The sequence below is a fragment of the Hyperolius riggenbachi genome, chromosome 5, assembly GCF_040937935.1.
Source record: "Hyperolius riggenbachi isolate aHypRig1 chromosome 5, aHypRig1.pri, whole genome shotgun sequence".
NCBI lineage: Eukaryota > Metazoa > Chordata > Amphibia > Anura > Hyperoliidae > Hyperolius > Hyperolius riggenbachi.
Genome location: NC_090650.1, coordinates 402333099 through 402356065, shown reverse-complemented (window position 1 = coordinate 402356065; position 22967 = coordinate 402333099). Strand labels below are relative to the sequence as shown.

General features: G+C 41.8%; 1 protein-coding gene across 1 annotated transcript in view; it reads right to left on the bottom strand.

The window, feature by feature from the left end:
* LOC137519142 (fibrocystin-L-like) overlaps positions 1–22967 on the bottom strand; it is a 249726-nt gene that overhangs the window by 25098 nt on the left and 201661 nt on the right. The window contains exons 43-50 of the mRNA XM_068237924.1: positions 22463–22611; positions 21569–21691; positions 11322–11433; positions 10195–10311; positions 9906–10071; positions 8073–8305; positions 6065–6238; positions 332–489 (exon numbers count right to left, since the gene is read on the bottom strand). Of these exons, the coding sequence (XP_068094025.1) occupies positions 332–489; positions 6065–6238; positions 8073–8305; positions 9906–10071; positions 10195–10311; positions 11322–11433; positions 21569–21691; positions 22463–22611 (1232 nt within the window). The remainder of the gene's footprint in view (positions 1–331; positions 490–6064; positions 6239–8072; positions 8306–9905; positions 10072–10194; positions 10312–11321; positions 11434–21568; positions 21692–22462; positions 22612–22967) is intronic.

Genomic DNA, 22967 nt, shown 5'->3' with positions numbered 1-22967 from the left:
GTTGTGCCTAATGTAAATTCTGCTTGCTCGCTCAGTACTTAAGAGGAGTTGATCGTTTTCAATATCGGTATGTGGACAATGTCGTTGAACAGACTCGTCATTTTCCATTCGTCTTTGGCGCTGGTTAAGTTGTTTCTGCGATGTCAGTTATTTGTTTTCGGTGACCTTAGTTGAACTTATGTAAGGAACTTTAGTGTAGGCACTCCATAATGAGACTGGCCTTGTAACTCTTAAGTTCACACTCACATCTATGAATATGCAAAACCAACAATTTCTATTTATTTGTGGAGGTATCATGTTTATTGGTTGGCTTATTGGTGGAAGAACTCACTTTGGTGTTGTCAGCGTTCAGCAGTTTCAGGCGCAGCTTCTGGGGGCTGGTGCTGGTGAAAAAGACCTCATAGGACTTGTTTGTTGCCACAATGGGGTGAAACAACGAGACTCTTTTTCGACAGGAGTATCCGGAGCAGAAGTCATGGTTTGAGGGTCCTGTATAAAAAGCATAATATTAAGGGCAGGAGATTAAAAAAAAGTGTAACAGGTAGAAGAACCTCTGTGTTCATCAATGGACTGGATTTTCTATGGTTCTCCTGGGCTGCAGAATATATGGAATCAAAAAATCCTGACGTGGAATGCCTCCTTAAAGCCAGGTTTCTGCACCTTCAAAGTCCAGCCTCTAGGAACACTTCTCAATAGGATAGAATCCTGTTACTTCCTAACTCAACTAGCTCTACAGGAAAGAAAGGAACATCATCTCAACCTAAACCCAGCACAATTAAGCCGAAATAGATTTTCTAACCACTCAGCAATCCACAGAAAGTACATAATGTCCCTGTGTAACATTGTTTAATGTTTGAATGCCTCTTCTATCTGTTGTACAGTACAGTGCTGTGTATTATGTTAGCGCTCTATATAGCAAAGTCCCTAGTTTTCGGCACCGGCGGGGATTAGTTACTAGGAGCTACAGGAAGGCTACAAGATGTTGCTGGAGGCTCAGTAGGTATTTTAATGCCTGCAAATCCCCCCAAAAAACAGTCCTAGTTATCTCCTCAGGCGTGCCGGTTAGTTGAGACTTCCAGTTGTTTGAGTTCTGGATAACGGGGATTTTGCTGTAAATACATTTTAATGATAATAAGTTTAAAGAGACTCTGTAACAAAAAAAAAACTTCCCCTGGGGGTACTCACCTCAGTAGGGGGGAGCCTCTGGATCCTAATGAGGCTTCCCCCGTCCTCCTGTGTCCCACGGCGGTCTCGCTGCAGCCCATGGAACGCACAGCCGATAACTTCTTAGGCTGTGCAGTATTTACCTTTTCTCTCCAGCGGGGGCGCTGTTGCAGCTCTCCACTTGGAAATAGCCGATCTCTGTCGGGTCCGCTCTACTACGCAGGTGCAGCAGCAGGAGACTTGCGCCTGCGCAATAGAGCGGGCCAACAGCAATCGACTATTTCCACCTATCTCCGAGCAGAGAGCTGATACTGCGCCTGCGCTGGAGCCGGGAAGGTAAATATTTACATCCCCGCTGTTCGGAGGGGCACAGCGAGACCGCCGTGGGACACAGGAGGACGGGGGAAGCCTTGATAGGATCCGGAGGTGAGTATCCCCCAGGGAACTTTTTTTTGTTACAGAGTTTCTTCAAGTATATCAAGGCGAACTAAGGTTAAAAAACAGTGAATGAATGGCTCCAGCTTACCGCGCAGGCACAACCATAATCACGCAGACACAGTCATACTCATCCAAGAACAGGAGCACAGTCGTGAACTTCACGAGGGTCCTGTGCAGCAGCAATGTTCTGGAGGAGGACAAGGGATGCCTTTGGAGGATCCAGAGGCTTTTTTCGTCTTAGGTAAGTATTTTTCTATAACCGTAGGATAGCCTCGGGTTCATATGGTAAATCTTATGAATCCATACAACCAGGGCCGGATTTGTACTCTTTACCGCCCAAGGCCGCTGTCACCAACCGTCCCCCTTCAGTATTGATAGCCAGATGACCCCTCACCCGTTCCCTCCAGTATAGGTAGCCAGACGTCCCTCCCCCCTTTTCTCTAGTATAGGTAGCCTAATGACCCCTTTCCCTCCAGTATAGGTAGATTACTCCCTTAATCCCTCCTTTTTCCACCACCCTTTCAATATAAATAGCCAGCTCACCTTCACAGCGCAGCAGACATCAGTGTCACTCATTTCTCCGCTCGTCTCCAGTGCAGAAGCTTCCTCTTCCTTTCCGTCTCCAATGCTGCCCAAGTCCATAGCTGGCTGGCGGCCACAATGCAAACATGCACAGAGAGCAAGGTGGCCTCTGCACAGGCAGCAAGCAGCAGAGTACCACAGTCAGACACTCGCCTGATCTCCCTGCATTGCAGCATTTGCAAGCTTGCAAATGCTGCACCATTTTAGCCTGCTGCTTTGGTGCCCTAGATCCTGTGTTGCCCTAGGCCATGGCCTAGGCGGTCTTGGCCTAAATCCAGCCCTGCATACAACCATTGTAATATCTATTATTGGCATGATCCTCCTCTGCTCAGTAATGACATTAAAGTGAATCTGAAGTGAAAATAAACTTATGATAAAATGACATGTATGTGTGGCTAAGAAATAAAACATTAGCAGCAGAGATTTGAGTCTAATATTGTTTCCAGTACAGGAAGAGTTAAGAAACTTCAGTTGTTTCTATGCAAAAAAGCCTCCCTGAGCTCTGTGACTTGCAAAGTGGCAGAGAGCTCTGTCTTATTATCTCAAGTGTCTCTCACTGTATCTTGTTTGTGTAAGGTTTTACTACAGAGGAAAGTTTAACTAGTTCCCCGCCCGCGTACAGTATATCTACGCTCCTTTGGACTTCACTTCCCATTCCGGAGCGTAGATATACGCACCCCCCGCCGCTGTCCGCGCTCCCGCTCGCACTCCCGCTGGTAATCACGCCGCTGCCCGCTCGCCCGGAGATCAATGAACGGGAAAATACATTCCCGTTCGTTGATCTCTGCCCCCAGCAATGATCGGCTGCTTTCCGCTGAGCAGCGCGATCATTGTAAAAGAAAAAAAAAATCCCAGCCTCTTTATACTTCCTCCGAGCGTCCGGAAGGACGCTTGGAGGTCGCATTACTGTTGCCATCTTGTGGCCAAATAGTAAAACTACACCCTAAACTATTTTTCACATACACATACATTACTTATACAGAAAAAAATTAACTCATTACCTCCCACACTCCCCATTTTTTTTTTTTTTTTTGTAATAAAAAAAAAATAAAAAATTTACAATTAAAAAAAATACATAAACAGTTACCTTAGGGACTGAACTTTTTAAATATTTATGTCAGGAGGGTACAACACTGTTACTTTATAAACTATGGGCTTGTAATTAGGGATGGATGCAAAACTGAAAAAAAATGCACCTTTATTTCCAAATAAAATATTGGCGCCAAACATTGTGATAGGGACATAATTTAAATGGTTTTATAACCGGGACAAATGGGCAAATACATTTCATGGATTTTAATGACAGTAGCATGCATTATTTAAAAACTATAATGGCGGAAAACTGAAAAATAATGTTTTTTTCCCAAATGTTTTCCTATTTTTCCATTAAAACACATTTAGAATAAAATAATTCTTGGCATAATGTCCCACCTAAAGAAAGCCTAATTGGTGGCGAAAAAAACAAGATATAGTTCATTTCATTGTGATAAGTAATGATAAAGTTATAGGGGAATGAATGTAAGGAGCGCTGAAAGGAGAAAATTGCTCGGATGCTGAAGGGGTAAAACCCCTTAGTTGGGAAGTGGTTAAAAAGGTCATTAGCTCTGCTCTGTGAAATCATTTAAAATGCTGGTTGTAGTGTGTAAACTGCAAATAGTAGAGAATGATGCAATGTTATAAAAACAAGACGCTATATAACTGAAAATAAAAATATGCTACTAATGTTTGATTAACCACTTAAACCCCCGCGGTACGGATTTCTCCGTCCCTTTTTTCCCCCCTAAAAAACCAGGGACGGAGAAATCCGTACCTTCCGCGCTACCGCCGCTGTCCGCGCTCCCGCTGCTCGTGCGCACGCACACGCCGCTCGTGCACGCCGTCGCCTGCTCGCACGGAGATCAATGAACGGGAAAATCCATTCCCGTTCGTTGATCTAAGCCCCCGCAATGATCGCGCTGCTTCTATTAGAAACAGCGCGATCATAGTGATTCTCCCAGCCTCCTACTGCTTCCTGTAAGCGTCCGGAAGGACGCTTACAGGTCACATGTAAACAAACACACTGTGGCCATCTTGTGGCCAAATAGTAAACTACACCCTAAAAGCATTTTACATAAACAAACATTACATTTACACAATAAATTAACTCATTACCTCCCACACTCCCCAATTTTTTTATTTTTTTTTGTAGTTAAAAAAAAAAAATACAATAAAAAAAAAAAACATAAATAGTTACCTTAGGGACTGAATTTTTTAAATATTTATGTCAAGAGGGTATAACACTGTTACTTTATAAACTGCGGGCTTGTAATTAGGGATGGATGCAAAACTGAAAAAATGCACCTTTATTTCCAAATAAAATATTGTCGCCAAACATTGTGATAGGGACATTATTTAAATGGTTTTATAACCGGGACAAATGGTTGAATACATTTCATGGGTTTTAATTACAGTAGCATGCTTTATTTAAAAACTATAATGGCCGAAAACTGAAAAGTAATAATTTTTTCCCACATTTTTTCCTATTTTCCCATTAAAACACATTTAGAATAAAATAATTCTTGGCATAATGTCCCACCTAAAGAAAGCCGAATTGGTGGCGAAAAAAACAAGATATGGTTCATTTCATTGGGATAAATAATAATAAAGTTATAGACAAATTAATGGAAGGAGCGCTGAAAGGTGAAAATTGCTCTGGTGTTCAAGGGGTAAAACCCCTCAGTGGTGAAGTGGTTAATCATCCGTACTACACATACAATTCATCATATCATAAGTTTCAACCACTTCAGGACCATAGGTTTACACACTCCTAGTGACCAGGCTATTTTTTACAATTCAGGCCACTGCAAATTTAAACGCTTACTGCAGGGCCGGACAACTCCGTACACAAGTGATTCCCCCCCCCCCCCACACACACACACACACACCTTTTCTGCCCACCAACAGAGCTTTCTGTTGGTAGGCTCTGATCACTCCGGGAATGTTTGTTTGTTTTTATATTTCTGTATATTTCTGTATCTGTTTATTTTTTTTTTTTTTTTATAAATATTGTTTTTTCATGCCCTCTCTCCCTCCCCCCACCAACCAAGGCATAAGTGACACGGCTGTCCCCAGTACGGTGGTGACATAGATGGCAGCGCTGTACAATGTAAATATACTGCAGTTTTGCTGCCTATCAGTCTCCAAGCGGTGATCTCCGCTGGCAGACTGATGACGGACCGGAGCTCTGTCATTCAAGCGAAGATGCGCCTGCAATCTCCTGTTAAACCCGGCCCCAGTACTTGACACATTCCCGCGTTAGGCGGTTCGGAGGTGGTTAATTGGTAGTTGCAGCGTGTACATCGAATTAAGGCAACTGGAAATTTGGGCGCAGGGCGAAGACAAAAAAAGGGCTCACTCTGCTCCTGCAAAAGTCCCGGTGGCGTTTATTGCTATTCCCCCTTTAGGCCACCATGAACTCAGGGCAAAGATGTAATTTGGCTGCCAGCTATGGCTGGCCACTGAATTATGCTGTTTTTATTTTAATTTGGGCTCCATCTTTTGACAGCACCCAAATTATTGACTGAGTGCCGCTGTTATTCACATTCACACGAGTTGAGGCGCAGATTGCTTGTGCATTAGATTAATACGTTGTGTGGTGCCCCAACAAAGCCTTACAACAAGAGAGGGTGTGTCAAAGACCAGAGGAATGATTGGCTGTGCCTGTGGGTTCTCAACAGGAAGTCTGGGTAACGTAGGAGCAGGATACACAGTGTAAGCATGTGAGAAAAAAAACATGAATTATTATTCATCTTTCATATCACCACCATTCTACTGCTTCAGGGCTTTAGCTGTGTGGGTACAGAAAGGCCTTTGACATGAAATCAGGGAGTGATATACATACCATTAAGAAGGTCTACATAGCCATCTCCTTTAGCCAGCACGGCCACAGGGGAGAGACGCCTGGTCTCTGTATCACTGTCCAGACTTTCAATAACCAGCATCTCATAGTTCAGACCAAAACATTTATAGGCTTCCCAGGAAGACATGTAGACACAGGAGCTGTCCCTGATGATTCCTGCATGGCAAACAGGAAGAGGAAGTGGCGTTATACAAGACAGACAGAGAATCCAGATTGGGGGGGAGGGGGGTGTAAACATCCTACTATTAGCTCATCATCATTCAGTCTGTATCGGGGGCGTAACTAAGGACCTGGCGGGCTCTCCAGCAAGACTGAGCCAGCTGTGCCCCCTGCGAAACCATTTCTCCCCCCCTATCAAAATTGTCGCTGGCCCCCCTTTCACTGGCATGTATACTATTCGCCCGCGTCCCCCGCAGAGTGAGCAAAGCATCGCAGCAGATGCAGCGTATATTACCTGTCAGGGGAGCTAGTGACACGTCCACGCCACTCCTCTCTGCTGCCACGTTGCACAGTCTAGATACTTGCGGCACCCGTTCCTGCGTGTCACATGACGTGCCCCAAGAGATGCAAGGAATTCAACTCTACAACGCAGCTGAAGAGAGAACTAAAGACGGCAACTCGGTAGCTCCAATGACAACAGGTAATGTATGCTGCTTCCACTGCCATACTGCCGGGCTCCCTTAGTCCCCGGACCTCCCCTTCAATTATTATATTTATTATATAATATTAAATGTTCATAATCTTGGTGGAAAAATTCTAATAAGCCTGTATTAGGAAATTCAAATCAGCTTCACTGTATGTTATCTTTTTATTTCCCACCAAGCATCCCTATTGGTCTAGGTCTGCCAACAGGTTTACTTGAAAGGGAATTTTTGGGGCAATTTTGATTGTGTTCTTTACTTAAATTTTGTTGTGATCATTCCCATATGGACCAATAAGGTTGCTTGGTGGGAATGGACCAATGAGAAGCCACGCTAGAAAATTTAAGTATGTCACCGATTTTGTATAACAGAAGGATATAAAAAGAAAAAAAAAGAGAAAAATGTATTACAGACAGAAGACTACAAAAGAAGACTGACGTACAGTATACAGATGAAATATAATATTTTCAACCAGTTTTCTTCCTGAAATCTTATTTAAAATGAACCTGAGGTAAACATAAGCTGATGAGATAAATAATAATATTTATAATCCTACTCCTAAAAATGACTTTTTTTTTAGATATCCCATGGTTTTATTTTATATTTAAACATTTACAAAGTAGATTGAATGTTTTGTTGTCTCTGCTCAGTGACAGCCTATTTAGTGTCCTAAATGAAAATACATGAACTATTGACCCTTTTCTATCTCCCGGCTGCTCTCAGAAGTTGTATTCTGCTAGGAGAACTGTTATGGCTGTAATTTGCTTATCAGTGATGTTTACTATGTTCCTGACAAGGTACCGACAAGACAGGAGCTGTCACTTCCATGCCTAAAATGTAATTTTTTCAGGCAGCAAAACAAAACAAGTAAAACAGCCTGGTTATTACAGTAGAAATTCATAGTAAATTCTGATATAGTAAACTTCTGGATATAGTTAACTTGGTCCTCAGGTCCCAGTAAATGCATCTGTATTAATATACAATGTATGACCAATTCTGATATAGTAAACTTCTGATATAGTAAACTCCTTTTCCTGGTCCCTTGGAGTCTACTATAAAAGTGATTCTACTGTAATATGTTTTGCACTGTACAAATACATGTTTATCTCATCATGTAAAAATTATCTCATCATGTCACGTCACCTCGGGTACACTTTGGTATCTAGCGATGCAAGCCTGAGGACAACAAGCAGCACCAGGACACTAAGGAAGAGTTAATATAGTCCGCCATGGGCTTCATTCATTTTTTTTGTCCCTAGTTCAGAGGTACTTTAATTGGACACTATGCATAATTCCAGCCTAGTGGTTGATTATCACACATATTTCCATTCTGCAGTGCAGAGAGTTACCTTTGTTTGGAGCAATTTCAGCTACAGGTATTCGGCTTCCATTCAGGCGGGTCAGCATCACCTTTGGAATCCGGTAATCCCCCACGCCGTCCCGCGTGTCTCCATCCCACTGATATTCTGACTGTGGTACCACCGCGCCGATCTGCCCCAGGAACGAGCCATCCAGATCTTTCAGGAGGGACTTCTTCTTTGCGTCGCAGTCCATGTCCACACAGGCTGATGGGGTCACTTTTCTATTTTAAAAGGATAAAAAAAAAAAAGAAACTTAGACATATAGGTAAACATTTAAAATGTTAAGAATACATTATCTAACAAGCAAGAATAATTGTGGTTGCGTCACGTTTTTTACTCCAGTTTTATAATACAGGCATGTCAATGTATACAGCACAGGCTATGCCTACTAGTGTCAGTGTATGCGGATCTCTGCTTGGAAAGTGTTCACTCTCTTCTCCTTGTTTGTAAATTGCTCCTCTACATTCTACGTTCTCCTTATTCCTTATGCAGAAGGTTATCAAGATATTTATAAAGGGTTTTAATAATGAACTTGCACTTATATTTATAATGTAGTTCAAGTGGAAGGGAGGTAATACCAGCAAATACTCACCTTATTGCAAGAGTCCAAGCACCCGGAGCTGAAGGCACTTTGGCTATAAAACAACTGAAGGCCAGCACTTAAACTAAGGACCCACATTCTAAAATACTCATGTGGTCAATAAATCCCCTGGTTGGTGACATCAGCTATGTTATAGCCGAGTGCTTGAGCGCAAACCAATCAAGCTGTAAAAATTGGCTCGAACCTTTTATAATCCACCTATTGCACTACATTATAAATCAGGTGCAAGCTGAAAACACTGGCCACCGAGTAGCAGACAGTTTACAAAAATCCGTTCCAGGTCCATTCAACCACTGATGTCCTCAAGAGTCCTCCAACCTCAGTGAACTATCCCCAGAGATACAGCATCCACTTACTAACTTATTTTTAAAGGCCAATCAACACTGCCTTATTGTTTTCATGAAATACCAATAACTGCCTAAATGAGTATCTTCAGACATGTTGCCTTCTACTCTAGTAAGATATCTTGAAACCAATATAAAGGCTAGAGAACCTGCAGATCACAAAAACAATCTATACTCAGATATCAACATTATGGTCTTCCTTGCAACCTATACCTGGGCTCCACAGGTTCACCTTAGTAGGTGAATAAGTCATTGTGGTGCACACATGCATGGTTATAAAAACAATCTTTTTTAAAAGATTGATGATTTGTATTAAATTGGACCTATTAGTTTCGGTTTTAAGCAATGTTTTAGCTAAATCGGCTTTTGCTGAAGTATGTCTTCGGATCTACCCTACACGGCTAACACCGAAACTCACCTTACTTGCATTAGGAACATTGTGGAACACTTGAATTTTATATGTACACAAAAAAAGTAATGAGGCTGAATAAATGTTAATCTTTACAGCTTATAAAATTAAACTGAGAAATGTTTCTTCGACTAAATAGTTTCCATTAACCAATTCTCCTAAAGTTACTACCGTTGTGACTCAGGATTGGCGATATCCAATATTCTATCTGTCAAGGTCATTGTGGGCCATTTGTACATCTGGAAAAGGAGTCGTTCATTTATTCTGGCAAGCAGAGCCAGAGGCCACCATAGTGAAGCTGCATATCACTGACACTGATAAGACCCTACCTATGTGTATGTCTACAAGAACCTCAAGAACCTGGTTTAGTGAAAGTCCATGCTTTAAGACATTCCATTGTCCTTCATGAAACTGGTGGTACCAAAAAGAAATAATAGGGAATTTTATCAACAAACAGAAAAACTTACGTTACGTCTGGACGATGGATGAAGATTTTCCGGTCCTCAGCACTGCCCACTAATGTTATCCTGGAGACCTGAATAGGATGTTGCAAGTCCTCGTTCTCCGGGTTGGTCATGAAGATCACATTGGCCTCCCCGGAACAAACGTTTCTGAAGTTCACAAATGTTGTATCTGGAAAGAAAAGTGTGTTTTCAGGCTGAAATAGTTGGAAAGGTCTACAAGCTATGGTCAATAGCCATTTATTATGAAAGGTGTAGAACAAGGTAAGAGTAACCACATGTATGCGAAACTTACCAGTCACTGTCATTAGACCACTTATGGCATTGTAATTCTTCAGTCCTGCAAGAGGATACACCGGTGCCAAGTTATGTCCAGAGGCAAAGGTTGGCCAGGAGATGCCGCTTCTCCCACCTGACAGATCAACACACAAAGTCATGTCTTGTATCTATGAAAATGTTTAGGAGATATGAAGTTCTCCCCAATCTATTATTACTCTATTACATAGTAAAAAATCTAAATACAAACGGGAACCCTTTTGCTCATCCACAAGGCAATCCTAGCTGTTGCCTAGGGCCTGAAGGGAGTGTAGGTAACCCTCAGCGGTGGGCAAAAACATCTTTCCTAGGACCCCAATAATAAGTACCCCGTGTTAGTTGCCAAGTCTGGGGACTTTGCCCTTGTAATGTACAAGTAAGAGGCTTCTGTACATAGCTGAAAGTGAGTCAGTTACTAGCACCCAGCACTGTACATTAAAAACATGCCTGTTATCAATCAGTATTTCAAATTCCCACATAAAAATATGTGAACAGTAGCTTTCCTTATTCTATACGCCTATCAAATCACTATCCCAGCAGCCAATGAGAAAATTTAGCCCTGGATGCTGACAAACTTGAAAAAAAAAACATTAGCACCACCCCTCTTGGTACGCTCATCCATTTGTCGAATTATCCATGCACATGCTATATCAAGGCATCCCTTCTCACTGCTGACGGCTATAGATGCTGGTGAATAGTGTAGGGGAACCCCCCTTTGCTGGCAGAGTTTTTCTCTGTTACCAGCTCCTTGCAGAGTTTTGATGAATCATACTTACACACAGTACTATGCACAAATAATTCACAGGGGGATTATATGCACATGGTGTGCTGCTAACTCCAATCATTTTGAATCAATCCCTATTCCACTGAAACAGGCAGTGAGGAGAAATTGCATAAACTGGATCCCAGACATCAAAAACAGACAAACAAACAAATGGGTTGTTTCCATTCCCAACTCTATTCAAAACTGAAAAAAGAAAAAAGTTCACAAAAGACATCTACATTATGTGCACCCAAAACTTTCTCTTATTATTTTTATCATCATAGATTTATGTCATGCCAACATCTTCCTTTTATGCTTTATACATTTGCAGAACAGGACAGTACCTGTCAGAGGCCTGTGGCTGCGATGCTGGGCAGTAGGTGCAATGTTGGGGTCACTAGAAGTGAGAACATCACTGCAGTCGAAGTTGGGGGTGCTTCCCACAATTAGAGAGTTCTAGGAATAAGAAGAAAGCCATCATACAATGTGATTATTAAAGTGTAATGAAACTCAGAACGTCCTCTCTCCTCTAAAAGGTTAACCACAACAGAATAAAAGAAAAACTAATTAGACAGGTTGAATTTCTTCAGCAACTTTATGTGGAACTAGCGGATGACCTGGCGTTGCCCGGGTATGTATTTGGCTACTGTCGGCTCTGCCCACTTTTTCTAGCACATTAACACTCAATGACTAAGTTTGTGAGCTTTACGGTCTTTGGCATCAATAATTTGCATTGAAATGAAACAAATCTGATTGGCTGTTTGTGGCTCTGCCCCTTTTCTGAATTTGAATCCCAGTGACCCAATGACCAACTGTACCAGGTTTGAGACTTGTACCATTAACAGTCCAAGAATGGCAGCAATTTTAATATTCCCCTTGAAAATACACAGGTGAATTTTGATTGACTTTTTTAGGCTCCACCCAATGTTCTGAATATTTAACCCAGTCACCCAGTAACCAACTGTGTAAAGTTTGAGAACCCTGCCATTAACAGTAAAGAAGGGCTGAAGTTTACATTTTCCCAGGGAAATTTGTTTTTTACGCCACCCACTTTTTGTAACCTTGACACACAGTCGCTCAATGACCAAGTTAGTGAACTTTTGCGTTCCTGGCATAAAAGTTGTGTGACTGGAAGCAGTTTAGTTCCAGCAAAGAAATCTGATTGGCTGTTTGCGGCTACCCCCTTTAGTGAATTTGAACCCCAGTCACTTAATGACCGACTGTAGCAGGTTTGAGTCCTCTGCCATTAACAGCCTAAGTGTCTCAATTGCTGCTCCAACACTATGGAACTTCCTACCTTCATCCATTAGGGCTGCCCCCTCCTTCAACATCTTCAAGTAGGCTCTGAAAACTCACCTGTTCACTTAGGACTACCACCCCTCACTGCTCTAAACCAGCAGCTGAACTCTGGTCCCCTAACCTTTGTGTCCCTACCTCTCCCTCTTGATTGTAAGCCTTTGGGCAGGGTCCTTCTCCTTGTGTCTCCTACCTGTTCATGTACCTCCATCACCGTACACCCATCCTATGGATCTAAAAAAATGGAGAAGCCAAACGCTCTGAAACCCCCAATGCAGGAAACTCCACCGGTGCAGGACCAGGCAAGCCACGCCAAAAGCAGAACCAACAGGAAAGGATCCGCAGCCACAGCGAAGTTTGTAAAAGCTGGTATTCTTTATTGGAAAGGCCACAAAACTGACACACATAAGAGCAAGGAAATGACTGACGCGTATCGGGCTCAGGATCTGCCCTTAATCATAGTCATACAAAAACTAAAAGAGGCGGGAACTTTATAGCAGGAAGAAGAGGGAGGGGAAAAGCCCCCCCGCCTAAACGACCTGAAAAAGCCAACCTCTTAAAGAGAACAACATACATATTGCAATGAGAGACAAACTACATAATCACGTAGAAAAGGTACATCATAACAGATTGCAAAAATGTAGCAAAATTCATAAAAACATATAAATGTTAAAATTAGATACAAATAGTGCTAGTGATAAAAAGACTGGCAACTGAAAGAAAGAAATACAGCCATTTTTTCTTAACTGTCATATATTAAACTGATATCCCAACGGGTGTTTAAACCATCAGGGGAGCGGGTACCCATGCGATGGATCCAGAAGGCCTCTCGTTTGAGGAGAAGCCGCTGGTGGTCACCTCCTCTAAAAGGGGTGACCACTCTTTCCACTCCCTGGAATCTAAAGGAAGTCATATTGCCATTGTGGCAGTTCTCAAAGTGTTTAGAAACAGCTGACTTTTTAAAAGTGTTCCAGCTTGTCGCGCAGTAGTGTTCACCTATCCTCGCACGAAGATTGCGGGTGGTGCACCCCACATACTGGATGCGACAGCTGGTGCACGTGATGACATAAATTGTGTGTTTGGTATCACAATTGATATATTGCGAAATAGGAAAAAACCTGTTAGCTGTATATGAGAAAATAGAAGTGCCCTTCTGATGACACTTACAGTAATGACATGTGACAAAACCACAGGGATAAGATCCTACTGTTCTTAACCAAGTCGGGGTGCAGGTTGAGGCCGAAGACTTAAAAAGGCTAGGGGACAAGAGAGACCCCAAGGTGCGTGCTCTACGTGATGAAAAGTGGCACCCTGCGTCTAAAACCTTCTTAAGCTTTTTGTCTGAATGTAAAACCGGAAGGTACTTTTTAATAGTGTCAACAATATTTTTGTACTCTAAACTATACTCTGTCACAAACGTGGCAGCACCCTTCCCTGTTCGTTTTTGTCTGACCTTATTATTATCCAGAAATTCAGCTCTGGATCTTTTGGCCACCTTATTGCGGCTAGTCTTCAGATGCTTTTGTGTATATCCTCTTTGTTTCAGCCTACCTTCAATCAAATTGCACTCCCTCTCAGCACCCTCCGTAGTGGAGCAATTACGAATTGCTCTAACAAATTCACCCGTCGGTATAGCATTAATTGTGTGTAAAGGGTGACAGGAGTTGGCTAAAAGGATAGAATTACCCGATGTGGGTTTCCGAAAAGTGCAGGTAGAGACCGTGTGTGATACATGATCTCCTATCAGAGTAAGATCTAAATAATCTATCGAAGTGGCATGAGTATTCATGGTAAAAATCAAATTTAGTTGATTATTATTTAGATAGTGCAAAAAAGAATCCAAAATGTCGGGAGGACCCTCCCACACCAGCAACAAGTCGTCTATATATCTGCCATACCAACAAATATGGGAGGCAAAAGGATTTTCATCTCCAAAAATGCGGAGCTCCTCCCACCAGCCCATATATAGGTTGGCCAGTGAGGGGGAAAATTTTGCCCCCATGGAAGCTCCGCACTTCTGGAGATAAAATTGGGAATCAAAGACGAAAAAGTTGTGCGTGAGAAGGTACTCAACCGCTAAAAGTAAAAAGGATTGAAGTGAAGAGTCAAAAGTAGAATATGTGGTTAGATGAAAATCTAATGCTTTTAAAGCTAGTGCATGAGGAATCGAGGAATATAGTGCGGTGACATCCAAGGTCACCCACCTAAAGTCACGATTCCACCTAAAGCTGTTGAGACTGGAGAGAACATGCCTAGTGTCTTGAAGGTAACCCGGAAGTCTCGCCACTAAGGGCTGGAGATGTGCATCCACCCACTCGCCCAGGCGCTCCCCCAAGGAGCCAATACCGGCTCGAGTGAACTCGAGTTGCCTAATCTCCATGCTCCCATCCAGTGACTGACTAAGCATCACCTGTACTCATACTGTGCTGCGTAATCTGGTTTGCATGTATTCTTGTATTGTCTTATTGCTGTATGTCACCCCTAAATATTGTCTGTAACCTTAACTAATGTCCAGCTCTGCGTAATATGTTGGTGCTTTATAAATATAATAAAATAAATAAATAAGAATGGCAGCAGTTTCAATATTCCCCTTGAAAATCGATAGGTGAATTTTGATTGGATATTGTAGGCTCCATCCACTTTCTGAATATTAATCCCAGTCACCCAGTGACCAACTGTGTCACGTTTGAGAACCCTGCCATTAACAGTGCAAGAATGGCTGCAGTTTATATTTTCCCTTGTAAAAAGTTGGTTGTTTTTGGCTCCTCCCACTGTTTTGACAGTTTATGAGCTTTGGGGTCCTTGGCATCAGTAAGCTGCATTTTCCCATTGAAATTAAACAAATGTGATTGGCTGTTTTTGGCCCGCCCGCCATTTCAGAATTGAAACTCCCAGTGACTGACTGTACCAGATTTGAGGCCTCTGCCATTAAGAGTGTAAGAATAGCAGCAATGTAAATATTCCCCTTGAAAATCAGTAGGTGAATCTTGATTGGCTGTTGTAGGGTCCACCCACTTTCCTGAATAATAATCCCAGTCATCCAGTGACCACCTGTGTCAAGTTTGAGAACCCTGCCAATAACAGAATGGCTGAAATCAATCTAACAAATCTGATTGGCTGTTTGTGGCCCCACCCCTTTAGTGAAATTGGATCCCAGTCACCCAATGACTGACTGTATCAGGTTTGAGTCCTCTGCCATTAACAGTGTAAGAATGGTAGCAATGTAACTATAGAAATGTAACTATTCCCCTTGAAAATCAATAAGTGAATTTTGATTGGCTGTTGAAGGCTCCACCCACATTTCTGAATATTAAATCCAGTCACCCTGTGGCCAGCTGTGTCAAGTTTGAGAACCCTGCCATTAACAGTGTAAGAAAGGTTGCAGCTTATATTTTCCCATGTAAAAAAAATGTAAATGTTGGTGCCTCTTTCTAACCTTGACATACAGTCATTCAATTACCATGTTTATGAGCTTTGGGGTCCTTGGTATCAATAATTTGTATATTCCCATTGAAATTAAACAAATCTGATTGGCTGTTTGTAGCTCCACCCCCTTTCTGAATTTGAACCCCAGTCACCCAGTGACCAACTGTACCAGGTTTAAGGCATCTGCTATTAACAGTGTAAGAATGGCAGCAATTTAAATATTCCCCTTGTAAATCAACAGGTGAATTTTGATTGGCTGTTGTAGGCTCCACCCATTTTCCTGAATATTAATCCCACTCACCCAGTGACCAACTGTGCAAAGTTTGAGAACCCTGCCATTAACAGGGTAAGAATGGCTGCAGTTTATATTTTCCCAGTGAAATGTGTTTTTGGCTCCACCCACTTTTTGTAACTGACACACAGTCACTCAATGACCAAGTTTGTGAGCTTCCGGGTTCCTGGCATCAAAAATGTGTGAATGGAAGCAGTTTATCTACCAAGGAAATCTAATTGGCTGTTTGTGGCTCTGCCTCCTTAAGTGAATTTGAACCTCAGTCACTTAATGACCGACTGTAGTAAGTTTGAAGCCTCTGCCAATAACAGTGGAAGAATGGCAACAGTTTAAATATCCTCCTTGAAAATCAATAGGTGAATTGTATTGGCTGTTGTAGGCTCCACCAACTATTCTGAATCTTAATCTTCTTTATCCAGCAACCAAGTGTACTAAGTTTGAAAACTGTACCATAACCAGTGTAAGAATGGTTGCAGTTTACATTTTCTCATTGTAAATTAATGGCTGAACATTGATTGGCTGTTTTATGCTCTGCCCACTTTTTCTGGATTTGTAACCTCGGTCACCAAGTGTGGGGACTGTGGCTTGATTACTGTGAGAATGGCAGCCTTTTCCATTTTTTCCATTGACATGAATGGGTGAAATCTGATTTGCTGGTTGTAGCTCCGCCCAGGTGTTCCGGTGGGGTTGCAAGACCTCTAGAACATATCATCCCAGGTAGTAAGGGATCTCTATACCAAGTTTATTTAAATCGGTAAAGGTGTTTTCGAGTGATCACGGCACATACACACATACATACACACATACATCCGATTTTATATATATATACTGTATAGATAAAGACTTTTCATTGTGTGCTGTGCAAGAGTTTGGATCTGCTTTAACCACTTTGTCCTCCTTGACGTAGTTCTACGTCAAGGAGGACATGTGCGCTCCCGCCACCGATCGCTCGCGCGCTCCCGGCCACGGATCGTTAGCCCAGGAATCAAAAAGTAAAACTACATCTAAAAGTAAAAAAAAAATTTAAATACACATATATTTCCCCAAATCAAATACTATTTACATCCCACCCTCCCAAAAATACCCACATAAAATGTTTAATAATAATGAAAAAAAAACCATTGCAATTAAAAAAAAACCACATAAATATTTACCAAAGGGTCTAAACTTTTTAAATATCCATGTAAAGATGAAATATTTCTTTTTTTTTTTTTTATAAGCTTGTAAATAGTGATGGATGCAAAACGGAAAAAAATGCTCTTTTATTTCCAAATAAAATATTGTCGCTATACATTGTGATAGGGATATAATTTAAATGGTGAAATAACCGGGACAAATGGGCAAATACAATACGTGGGTTTTAATTGTGGAGGCATGTATTATTTTAAAACTATAATGGCCGAAAACTGAGAAATAATGCATTTTTTCAGTTTTTTTTCTTATTCTTACTGTTAAAATGCATTTACAGTAAGGTAGCGCTCAGCAAAATGTACCACCCAAAGAAAGCCTAATTGGCGGCGGAAAAAAACAAGATATAGATCAGTTCATTGTGATAAGTAGTGATAAAGTTATAGGCTAATGAATGGGAGGTGAACATTGCTCGGATGCATAAAGTGAAAATGACCGAGGGCTTAAGTGGCTAATAATATTTCCTTAGGTGACCACCCACACCTAGATACAATAACTAATCAATTGGAAATATCCAAATAATTCAATAATCAAATCCAACACACACAATCAACACAATCAACTGCGCCTGCGCAGTCCGCTCCGGCCCACGTGGCGATGATTGACAGCGCCGCTTGCGCAGGCGCAGTACAGAGCGTCCTCCATCGCCGGGGACCTGCAGAGCTGCGGCGAGGGACATCCTGGGAGCTTGGAGCTGGAGGGAGCCCCCGGTAAGTACCATTTATTTTACCATTTTTCCCCGATGACTCCTTTAAGTCCATCAATTTCCGTTTAGGTGTTGTAAGATAAAATATAACAGCACCAGACCGTTTCGAACCCCACAAAGTAGAATCAAAAGAAAGGCATCCAGAAAACTCAGTACACAGCAGTATCACGGATAAAATGAGATTGTTTCCCCCAAATAGTCATTAAAGCAGCAGGGACAGCCATACTATCCCAGGAAAACACACACACACACACACACTAACTAAATATATATATATATATATATATATATATATATATATATATATATATATATATATATATTGTTCTACTTACATTACATATGTATTGTACTGTCCACGTTTTGATTTCAGTGAATTTTATACAGCAAATAAAGAGAAAAGTGTTCCAGGCATTTTCCATCTTTACTGCTTCTGCCTTACTGCATTGTAAACACATGTGAGCACAGCATAGATCATATTTCAGCAGCTTCTGCAGAGGGGTGAGGTGTATTTCCCTTCTCAGCCTCGTGTCACACTGAACTGTCCTCAGCCAATTAGTAAGGAAGAGGAATGCGGGAGGGGAGATAACACGCTTCCCTCTCCCCGGCAATGTACCAAAATAGAGCCAGGCAGAAACATTTATGATTATGTTGGAATGCTTGCAAGGCAGACTGCATGTAGTCTATATAATAAACACTAGTGGTGCTCGTAATGGGTCAATTAGGATGACGCAAAATTTCACCTAATTTTTTGCAAATACGCATTGCATAATTGCGATTACACTACATACAGCATACTATGTTTGTTGAATCGTAATTATGCCTATTACACAATTACACCCAATTCACGTCTAATACTTAAAATATTTGCATCTATTCGCTAGTGTACTGTGCATGCGCAGTTATTAGTTATATATTCAATGCAAAAAATGAGTTTGTATGCTAAAAAAAAATTGTGTTCATCAGCCAGTACACTGCACATGGGCGGCTGATATTTAAATATTTAATGCGAAAAATGCGTTTCCCTGCGTAAAAAACAATTTTAGGCCAAAATTACATGTAAATTACGCTAACATATGTAATTACGGTTAGCAATTACATTTACACCCGTAATCCACAAATTTCACATTTCGATCACGATGCGTAATTGCAAATTACGATGCATAATTACGCATAGGCATAATTTCTGCACACCACTAATAACCAAAGTCGGTAAATGGAATTTGATTTGGTAGATGACAATACCACTTTAAACTCTTGGTTTATTTTCCTATGCTTTCATCACTGGAACAACTATTCAGCTGCCACGCCCTAAACCCACCCAATCTGCCACCATTTTGCCTTGCTGAGGGTCATATGTGTGTTCTAATGGGTTTCAGCATCATAATGGGGGAGGAGGGGTTATAACAGGAAGAAGGGCCGATACGAGTTACAAAATACAGGAGAATATCCCAACTGGTAGCACTATAAAGGTGGAGGGATAAAAAGGTGAAAACTTTATAAAGGGGAATGATATAATGGGAGCACACAATAACTGACATAAAAGGGCATTATAATGGGAGGAGCACCAACCTGAATGCCAATAATGGAGGAACTGCAAAGATTAGTAAAACATGGGAAGCATATCTTACCCACCTGGGGTTTATATTCAAGCCAAGCAAAGTTAGATTACATTTTGCTTGGTATTGTGGGATTAGTTTGCATGAAGTGGTTGCATTAAAGAGAGATTTAAAGAGGGACTGTAGTGAAAATAACATAATCAATAAAATTGCTTATTTTTTACAATATTTATTTATAGATTAGTTAGTCAGTGTTTGTAAAATCTTTCCTCTTCCTGATTTATATTCAGGTGATCTGTGTGGAATGTCCGTTACTGAGAGTTCTATGCACAGAGGAAGATACTTGCTTGCAAAAGCCGTTATTTCCCACAATGCATCGAGGTTCACAGACAGCAAACTGTCAGGACCAAGGTCATGACATCCCACTGTGGGAGGGGTTTTAGCACACTATCAGCCATACAGATACCCCTGATGTTCTATTTGAGAAAAGGTAAAGATCTCTCATGGGAAAGGGGGTCTTCCTCTTTAAAGGATATAGCAAGAAGCATGAGCTGAATTCTTTGTTTGACAGTTGGCCAGTGGACAGAATGACAGTGGGGAGCAGCATCAGAGGCGGGACAAGGTCCTTCAGCACCCAAGGCTGAGACAGCAAAGTGCGCCCCTCCATCCCTCCCCAGCCTTCACACACTGATTGCTATTAGACTAATAGGTGCCCCAGGGCCCCCAACCTCCCCAAAACCTTAATCTCTAGTTATCTGGCTTGCAGCCACTGTCATGTATTCCTTTTCTTATTTCTTTCTGCTTCAAACACAATTGGCAATTACATCTGAATGAATTGTGCGCCCCCTCCTACACTGCGCCCTGAGGCTGGAGCCTCTCCAGCCTCTGCCTCGGCCCGGCCCTGAGCAGCATTAGAGGAGCCAGAAATAAGGTGGATGAGTTAGACCTTAGGAGATCCAGAGATTAGGATGCATTGGAGTTAGTTATGGGTAGGAGTGTGTTGCAGTAATTTACACAGGAAATGAGTGTTTACACTAGCACTGCAGTTGTGTTCTATGCAGGAAAAGAATGAATGTCAAAGATTTTTGGGTGGATTGAGACAAGAGGTGGTTAATGCACTAACATGAGGCTTGAGAGAGCACATTCAGGAGCAGAGACGTATCAAGGGAAACCAGTGCCTTTGGCAAACATCGAAATTGGTCATGGGTGGGCGCATCTCCAAATATATTAAGGTGTGGTTTCGGTTGAACTGGTTATGTCCAAGTTGAAGTGAAGCATGGCCTATAAGAATGGAGGTCAGCCTATATATATATCCCCAAATAACAAGCAGCTTATCCTCCCAAATGATGTAACCAGGCATCTGAATGTCTCCTTGGAAAAAAACTGAAATATGTATGGAGAAGACTAAGGATGCTATGGAGTAATACCCCCTGTAAGAGGCACCTATGGCACATGCCATACCTGCACCCCTGTAGATACGCCTCTGCTTAGGAGTCCTCGTAGGCAGCGAATATAAGGAGCCAGGATTACTGGTGCGTTTTTGATAAAGACTATTATTTCAGGGAGGACACTAAATTAAGTGACATGAAATGTTAAAGCAGGGAGATCAGAAGCAGAAAGGTAGATCGGTTATCATCAGCATAAAGATCATATTGGAAACCAAATGAATTGATGTGTTTCTAGACTCTAGATATAGATGAAGAAAAAAGAGGGACCAAGGACTAAGCCTTCCGGAACTTCAGCTGGGAATGGGTAAGATGAGGAGAGGGCGTGGGAGTCAAAAACACCTTTTCATTGTGGTGGCATATACTGTAAATACAATCCCAGAGATATCACATGGGAAGTAACACTGAGAACCTGTCTTTGCTTCTGCCCAGCAGACATTATAGTTTTCTAAAGCTGCTGAAATTGGGTTGTGCACGATGCATACACCATTTTGACTGCCAATAAGAAGTTTGAAGCGGACACATTATAGACAATACAGCTAACAGAGGGTGCAGTTTATTCAATTAATGCAGGATAAGGTCTTATAATCCGACACATGACGCACTAAGTTTTCTAAGCCCAAAATCCATCTGCAATGAAAAACTGAAATTGCTAGGAAGTAGTGACTGGCTTTCTTACCGATATTTGAACAGTCTTATTGGAGATTCCATGAGAGGCTGCTGTAGGAGTGTAGACAATAGGAAGTATACCCATCCCATTTTCTGCCAGGATCACGTCAGAGATCTGTATTGAGTAGGGGGTCTACAAAGCAGAACATAAATAAAGAGAAAAGACCTGGTTATTCCTAAACAAGACTGTGGTATTGAGAACAGATTTCTAAAAAACACCCTCACAAATCCTACCCTGATCATAAATGGTTCCTCTTTTTTTGGATCAGGTTGTTTCGCCTGCCGGTGTCTCATAGGTGCCTGTGTTAAATTTTGCCAATCCGGGAGCCCGGCCAGTAATTTGGGCACCAGGGGGGTTAGGGATTAGGTGAAGGGATTAAGGTTAGGCACATAAACAAGAGGGTTAAGGTTAGGATAGGTGTCGGGAAGGCCGATATTTTACTATTATTGGCTTATCCCGGCACCCACTGTTACCTCCCTTTGTTACCCAAGTAGGCTCCATAGTCTTCCAGCATTTATATGGGAGACCAACTCCAGTGCCATCATCAATAAAGCCTAGCAGAGGATGTACCGCCTAAGGCACAGGGTAAAGAACGTCTGGGGAGGAACCCAAAAAATAATAGTATTATGAGGTTAAATGCATTATAATAAAAGGAGGTCTTTAACCTCCAATGAAGGCTCATATTGGTGGAAAAAAGGAGTCTTTATTCAAAAGAAAAACGGTTATACTGTAGACAACGTATTAACTACAAGCCATGTGGTGCGAAGGCACCTTGGTAAAGTGTTTTAAATTTGAGCACCCCCCACTTAAGGACCCTCTGTATGTATCTTCTCCAAAGTTCTCTAGAAATGTATTCATCGGGCCCATAAATCATCCACACAGAAAGTTCCCTCTGTCACTTACCTGGATATAGATGCCGTAATCCCAGCACCGCCATACTGTAAATTGCCTCACCCGGGAGCAGACTGGCAGGTAATCTCCATTCATGTAAACTCCATTTAATCCACCATGGGCTTCATTGTTGTACCACTGGGGATTGGGATTGTAGAAACCTGCAACACCAACAGTCCACAGATGAGACAGTGAAGAGGATGAAAATTGTAGGACTTCATATTCTGTCAGATCTTTCATTATCTGGATCCTTCTTGATCTTGAAACCCCACCAATGACACTCTTACCATGGACTAAATCAAACTTGCTGGGTAGAATTGTATGATCATGTATCTAATGCTTGAAATAAATGGGCCGATTCTGGCGCTCGATTCTCCCGTTTGATATTTCCCCACTGGATTCTCTTATCTTCCGCTCTTTTTCTTCTATCAAGAATCGAGAGGCGAAATGATCAAGCGGGAGATCGGACATGTCGGAAATTATCTATTGAGCCATCTAAATGGCTAAAAAAAAAACG